This window comes from Pungitius pungitius, chromosome 2, assembly GCF_949316345.1.
Source record: "Pungitius pungitius chromosome 2, fPunPun2.1, whole genome shotgun sequence".
In the NCBI taxonomy this organism is placed as follows: Eukaryota; Metazoa; Chordata; class Actinopteri; order Perciformes; family Gasterosteidae; genus Pungitius; species Pungitius pungitius.
The window spans coordinates 23,859,438-23,867,047 of record NC_084901.1 but is presented as its reverse complement, the minus strand read 5'-3'; the positions used below and the strand labels follow the sequence as shown (position 1 = coordinate 23,867,047).

Genomic DNA, 7,610 nt, shown 5'->3' with positions numbered 1-7,610 from the left:
CCATGCTTCACTGTAGGCAGAGTGTTCTTTTCAGCATATGCTTCATTCTTCTTCTAGTTCCAGTTTTGTCTCATCGTTCCACAGAACACAATTCCAAAACTTTGGTGGCTTATTTATATGGTTTTCAGCCTATTGGAGCAGACTTTTCTTGTGCTTTTGGGTCAGTAGTGGTGTGCGTCTTGGAGTCCGGGCATGGAACCCTTCGGTGTTTAATATGTGCCTTACTGTGCAAACTGAAACCTCAGTGCCTGATGCCACCAAGTCTTGCTGCAGGTGTTCTGCAGTCACTCGAAGGTTTTTGACCACTTGCCTCCTCAGGAATCTGGTGGCAGCCGCTGATAGCTTCCTCTTTCTGCCACATCCAGGTAGTGCAGCCACTGTTCCATCAACTTTGAACTTCTAGGGACATTCAGTGCATTTGCTGACTTTCTGTATCCTTTTCCTTGTTTGTGCAATGATCTCTTCTCTGAACCTTTTGGACAATTCTTTTGACTTAGCCATATTTCTAACATGCAATCAAATGTCACGCTCAACAAACCCCTAGCCAGACCAGATATTTATGTGTTCTATCTCAAGCACACCTGGACGAATGAAGCCCTTGATTAGTTGCACCAGGTGTGCTTGATACAGGGAGTTGAATCATTTCAAAGGGTGCTCTACTAAGTACTGAAGATGCTTGTTATGAAGGGGTTGAATCATTTTGAGAGTGCAATAGTGATTAAAAGTAGCATTTTGTGTTGAATTTGGATGAAAACATGGTAATATTAGTTTTATTTAACTATTCGAACTGTTCTTGTCTACTTTGTTTATTGCAAACAGCTGAAAAATTGTAAAATTGGCCAATGAGCCTAATACGCAATGGGGGTTAAATAATGTTGATTGCCACTGTAAACAACACAACTTCTCACACATCTTTTGCTTTTATGTTATTTGAAAACATTTTCACAATATGTGCATGGTGTGACATCTTTGTTTTTCATAAAGTTTGAAATCTTGCTTCAACTTTTCACATATGCAGAAACTTTACGGATGAATACGTCATGAAGAGTTTGTATGTTGTTTTTGGGTGTGACTCACTTCCCCTGTAGTCTGTGAAAATGTGCCTCCTTCTAGCTGCTTGTGTTTAATGAGCTACACATGATCAAGGAAACAGGGACATGATTGATTTGTTAGGATCCAATTTTTTTTAATGCTGTTACAAACTGCACTATTTGCTATTAACTTTGCTTCTCTGCATGTAAAAAGCTCCTCTGACTCCACATCTGGAGGAGAGTTTCACAACAGGACCTTGGGTCTTGTCAAGTTTTCTTTCAACTCTGGCCCAATTTGGAATGGCCTAGTACCAAAGGACTGGTCAATCGGGTTGAAAACCTTCAAAACACATACAATACCCATAACAAATCTCACATAGTTTAAAACAATCATCCCAATAATAACAAATAAATTACTGTACCAGTGGCTACTTTGAATGTACCATAAGTTGAGGTTTCTTTCTCTTCTCTCTGAGATGTTTTTCTAAGACTTGCAATTCACAGGTGTGCTGATTTCAAATCATGAGCACTGCACTGGCCGGCTGGTGGTGCATTCTGGGGCTTGCAGTTTCTTTTGGTGTCAAGTTATCAGAAAGTGTGAAATGTTCCTTTTTACCTCAACAGTCTGCTAATTTAAAACATTGGTCTAAAGCGGCTCTAGGCCTGAACTAACGGCTGAATAAAGAATACTTCTGGCTTGTCAATGAAATCACAATTTCTATTAAATCCTTCACTCCATCAATCTGTAGTGCCGCTCATCCTTCCTACAGGGTAGCGGGGGGGCTGGAGTCAAAGAAAAACAGTGTCTGTTTGGCAAGCTATAATACAATGGCATACATGTTATGACAGTTTTATTTGATCAAGAGAATCATCCGTCGTCGTACATGTAAAGCCTTTTCACTGGAATTAACAAAGGACGACCAGGTATGCAATTCGGCATGGTTTTAATTGCATTCACCTGGGCAAAGCGACCGTGACGTGGGCCATATTATTACTCATATTACTATACGTGTAATGTAATCATACTGCCCTATTTTAATTAGTTAATTTTTATTCTAGTTATTCTCAAATTTTGTGAGTAGTAGAGGAATGATGTACCGGGAAAATGTGCAATATCTGCTAATATGAACAATTTGTTAAAGATCTACAAACGATCATCATTCGTAGCTGGACCACTGTTTTCCTCGATTCTTTCTTTTCTCTTTGGCATACTAAGGCAGTTAAAGCCACATGTCTGGTGCTGTTTGTTGTCTGTTCTCCTTGTGGGCGGCGCCCCCCCCCCCCCCTTGGGCCTAACCCAGGTATAGCTCTACTGTGAGGTTATAGCGGGCATTTTTCTGCCCTTGCAAAGCTTACAGTGTAAACACTCTTAATGATTTGAGTTTTGATATAATTTGTTTCTTTTGTGATTTTGCTTGATGTCAACGTGTGACCTAACTTAGCGTGTGCATGAGTATATTAGAAATCACGCATAGCTGATTTGTCCGTTGTAAATTTAGCAGTACGACTAATTACTTGGGTTGGTTCTTTGTGCCTATGTTATAGGTTTGTTTTCTGTGTTTCCTGGTGTTTTGTCATGATGTATAGTAAATCAATTGATCTATGCTTTGTTACCCCTGCCAAGTACAAGCAAAGAGACTGAATAAACTATTGACTGTCTATAACTGCTTCTGGTTTTATCCATTTATTTGGGTAACCTGCAATATGGAACTACATGGTGGCTAGTCCAAAGTTGAACTTTGTCACATTAGTTAATCAAAAAAAGTGATATTTCCTCAGAACCATCAGGTGTCTCCTGTTGTATTTGAGTATTCGACCTGCAGCACTGAGGAGACTAAACCCAAAACTTGGTGTTAGAAGTGAACCGGCTCACCGTGAGAGACTCCCAGAAGCATCACAAACAGTCCAACCACAGCCTCCATGTCTCCAGGAGAAGCAAACATGCAAATCCCAGTGAACAAGCTGAAGAGAGTCCAGCTAATAAACAGCCTCTGAGGAGAATGTGTGAAGACTTCAAAACCAACAACAGCGTTGTTGAGAGAAGGGCGTGCTACAGCTTTCACTTCCCCTTTTAGTCTCCAACCACATGACCTCTGTCAGGGTATTGGGTAAGTAGGGATATATCTACCCTAATATATCCCAGGAGATGAGTTACAATTCAACAGAGAGAAGGGAGAAGCTAACATGAGGCCTATAGACAGATATTGTGAGACGCCAACTAGGCGAGCTTACAAAGATATAGAGACAGAGTCATTGTGACACTGGGGATGGCAAAATGCTTAGGACAAGATAGTGTAGACACACCAGCTGTGGGACAAATGTCTCATGTGTGTGGATATAGACGCTAGGAGAAAAAACGGCAGGGCCCGTTAGCATCAACATACCAGATAGAGGAGCTAGTGAAGAGGATTGAAGGGGAGGGCTTCACTCAATCCGATGGTCCAAGAAATGTATAAACTAATGTGTTGCAGCTTGTACCCACAAAGTAATGATAGTAGGAGGAGGAGGAAGAAGGGGTTTGGGCGGGCCGAGGAGCATGTTGGGTCCAAATTCTCACAATAACTCAAATAAATGTCAGATATCAAACACATTTAGGGTTAATGAAACAGAGTAATTTTTATTCTTAAATATTGATGAATGAAGAAAAAATTGGGCTCCAGCAGAAGGGGCACTTTTCTCATCCAAGGCAAAAGGGCACCACTGGGGGTCCATCTGTGCACTAATTACTAATACTAATTGATTTTCACACTAACCTTTATATCTCCCAACACTACACTTCTTTACATTCACACTGTTCCACAGTAAAAACCTGCACTGTACAAATACTGTACAGATAGTCACTTAAGGGCCTGTTTTTAATATTTATTTACTAAGTCACAATGGAGGATATCTTCAATCAAACCTGCACCTGCTCAGGATGGAAGAATTGACACCAGCCACCAGTCCTGCTTTCATAATTAGATAACTTTGGCTGGGTAGCATCACTTGAATGGGTCATGACAAACAAAATCACCTGATTTTATGAGGAAGAAAATAAATGTTTAATTGTAGTCCAAGCAAACCTATAAAGGGCTCTGGTGCTACAGTAGAGTCTCTTTGTATTTCCATGGTGTGAACAAACTAAAAGGCTGACTGCTGCAATAATACTGGACACGATGGTCCCCACAGTCATTGCTGTGAGCAAAGTAGCAAAATGATTCTTCTTGAAGCGGTTTAATGAGAAGGATAGAATGATCTAATTTGATTTTACACAAAACTTAACCATGAATGAATCCCCATTAAATACAGGATGCATGAGAATACACATTTATACAGTGAACTAATCATTCTACATCTGTTATACAAATACATCTAAGTCAGAGTATATTTTAACATTAAATGAATTTGAAATCTGGTAAGTAAAAACATTTTTTCAACATTGTTAAAATATTTACAACATTTCAAGTTTACAGCAAGGTAAATACGCTCATGAATTACAAACATGAAGTAATTATAACATTATCTGACAATTTTCTTTTAAGAATGGGGACCTAATAAAATATTATTAGAATATTTACAATTATTTTTCATAAAATAAGGTGAAAAGAATTGAAGCTTCACGTGCCTTCATCTGTTCAGTCTCTAAACCCTGTGGATCACCTTTCTCACCTTTCGTTGGCGTACACACACTCGTCTGCAGCTGGTTCAATTTTGTGTCGGGGTCGCTGTGAAAACTTCACGTTCCCGTATTCCACCTCCTCCTCTGCTGTCGGCTTCATCTGCCTCCCCGGCCGCGGCCCAATCCTGACCTTAGAAAAGGTTAATTCCTGGTTGGTTTTTTCTGCAGAGTGAAAGTAAAGAGACACAAATATGTATATTTAATTTGCTTGTGCATCACAGCAGCACACTGCTCCTTAATTACTAAGGATGGGTAAAATGCAGAGAATAGATTCCCTATGTGGGATTAATAAAGAATTATATATAAAATTATAATATATATATAGCCTTTTGCGCCCCACCAGATGGCAGCACACCAGTTTGAGAACCACTACTGTAATGCAACATTTTCAATGTTCCTAATGGAGTTAAATTGGTTTCCTTCCAAGTAAAAAACATAAGGGATCTGAATAGCTCCTCCACCACGGTCCGTTGGTTTAGTGAATTATTAAAGTCATAGCTTTAAAGATAAATATCATTGTTGAGCTTGTCTCAATCTCATACATTTTTTGCAAAAATGTCAACAAGCACATAAAGGGTCATTAGCAGTTACAGGATGAGAAAAGGGATTTTTGTTCTGTACCTTTAGGTTTGTTTTTTTGCTTTGTCTTGTGAGCACAGACGACAGAGACCCCGACCACTAACAGAAGTACGAGTGCAGCCAGTACATAAGCTGCTGTTGTCAATATTTCCTCTGTAAAAAAAGACACGAGACACACAAAGCTTTAACTTTAGCAAACATTACAGGTGTTTTTGTTGAGAATGGAGAACAAAGATGATGGAAATGACTTAAATGAATTCACTGCAGAGGAGTTAATGTCTCATGAGTCACCACTGGAGGAGGGTCCACTTTTATCGGTGGATGTGAAATTACCGTTGAGCTTAGTTGATCCTTTGATGCCAGACTCCTTACCATCACGTGGCAATGCTGTGTTTGTGGGGGAAGCTGTTGTTTCAATACACAGAGTATTATTGGCTGCAAACACCCACTGTGATATGCGTGTCCCATTGGCTGAGGTGCAGTTAATGAAGATGAAGCCTGCGTGACAGAGACCAATAACTGATGTACCGATAATATTTAGTATTGTTGACATCACAGTTTGTCCCCTCATGCTGTCACTCACCACAGGTAGAGACCGTCTCTTCTCTTGAGTAAATACTGACGTCATTCCTGACCGAGCAGACCAGTCGTCCTGAGACGTGTTGTTTCAGAGTGATGATGTTTGTCTCATTGTTTCCACCGTGGAGCTCAGATTCTGTCAGATTGTGTCCATCCAGAGTCCAGCTGTACTGAGGACTGTCTGCTCCCTCAGAGGAGCAGGACACCTTCCTCTCTCCATGGGACAGACACTCATGGACCAGCAGGACAGAGGACACAGGAGCTGAAGGATGTAACACACTCCATGACTTTTCATATTGACATAATGTTGATCATTCTGTAAGGTTCCTAATACAGAGCAGTGCAGACATTGATACGGATATAGAGCACGTAGAGCATGAGATGCATGTAATAAATAGTTATTTACCTTGAATGGTCAACTGTTGAACCCTGGGACCTGATGACTTTCCTTCTGAACTAAAGGCTTCAAGTTTATATTCACCACCATCAGTCCTGCTCAGGTTATTGATCCTAAATGTTCCATTACTGGGAGTAAAGAATGATCTGTTTCCTCTTGTATTAGACACAAAGATATCCTTTTTCCCACTGAGTATTGCTGTTCCATCCTTAAACCATTGGTATTTATGTGTTTCTGAGGCATCGTTCATCAGCCGGAGGACCAGAGTTCCTCCCAAAGCTCCAAAACACTGAGTTCTGTTCTGTCTTCCATCACATTGAGTTTCCACACCTGAACATTTTGGAACAAAAAAATATAATTTTTAGGTATTTGCTCATTTAAAGCAACAATAGTGCATTTGGTGCAGCTGTGTCTCGATCAGACAACATTATTCAAACCTGGAAATGATAAATTAAGAAAAGTATAGACATTAGAACTTATAACCCATAGATGATCTAGAATATTTAGATCTTAAGTTATTGTGGCTCCATAAAACCATGATGTCTTAATCTTTCAAGTTAAGATAAACATTGTGTAGCTGCAATGAAATATCAGTAAATTCTAATAGAATATACATATATTTCTGTCTTCGAAACAACTTTTCAGAAATGAGGCTTCACTGGATTCATAGCAAGTTTCATTTGATCAAGGTTTAATTTGTTAAATAAATTGTTTCAAATCCATTCATCATTGAAGAAAAATCTATGGTTGAGTTTTGCTTCTCTTAATGCAATCGATCGATGTGACAACACTAAACATTTCATAAGTAACTTATGCACAAACTTCCCTCTGCTTTACAGAACCTTTAGTTATTGAAACAAATTTGATTTAAAAATTCAATTTGTAATCTTCCTTTTCTATGTACAGTACTTGAGTGACTATGAAATTAAACGTTCATTATTTAAACATAATGTATACACAGAACATGAATTAGGATTATTATAAATTTCACATTCGATCCACCTTAATGAAATGTGTCATTTTATTAAGTTAAACAGCTCACCGTGAGAGACTCCGAGGATCATCACAAACAGTCCAATCACAGCTTCCATGTCTCCTCAGCAGCTTTCTGACAAACCTTATTCAGTATAAACATGCACACAAGAGAGGGGACTGTTCTCTTAGTTATTCACTTACAGATAAGAAAGGAAGAAGACATTTTATGCAAATCTCATCTCAGTTCCTCATTTTATGAACAGATCAGCAACACGATTAAAGCCTTAAAGGGATGTTGAAGATGAAACTGTTTATCAGAAACTTCAAAATGGTTTGTAAAGTTTCCTGTATTAAGATTCCAAGTAAATATTATTGTACTATACCACAAAAT

At 39.0% G+C, this 7,610-nt stretch overlaps 1 protein-coding gene across 1 annotated transcript; it reads right to left on the bottom strand.

The window, feature by feature from the left end:
- Positions 1-4,560: 4,560 nt before the first annotated feature.
- Positions 4,561-7,399, bottom strand: LOC119211530 (uncharacterized). Its single transcript, XM_037462504.2, has 6 exons — positions 7,287-7,399; positions 6,254-6,574; positions 5,852-6,109; positions 5,602-5,766; positions 5,311-5,421; positions 4,561-4,851 (listed from the first exon to the last, which is right to left on the bottom strand). Exons 1-6 carry the CDS (start codon positions 7,333-7,335, stop codon positions 4,676-4,678), a joined length of 1,080 nt encoding a protein of 359 aa, XP_037318401.2. The 5' UTR covers positions 7,336-7,399; the 3' UTR covers positions 4,561-4,675.
- Positions 7,400-7,610: the final 211 nt, after the last annotated feature.

Bases quoted from the DNA above. Each gene is read 5' to 3' on its own strand.
- LOC119211530 (XM_037462504.2), bottom strand. From the start codon at position 7,335: ATGGAAGCTGTGATTGGACTGTTTGTGATGATCCTCGGAGTCTCTCAC. The intron at 6,575-7,286 runs GTGAGCTGTTTA...CAAAATGTTCAG, and splicing joins GATCCTCGGAGTCTCTCACG to GTGTGGAAACTCAATGTGAT. The intron at 6,110-6,253 runs GTAAATAACTAT...TACATCCTTCAG, and splicing joins TCAACAGTTGACCATTCAAG to CTCCTGTGTCCTCTGTCCTG.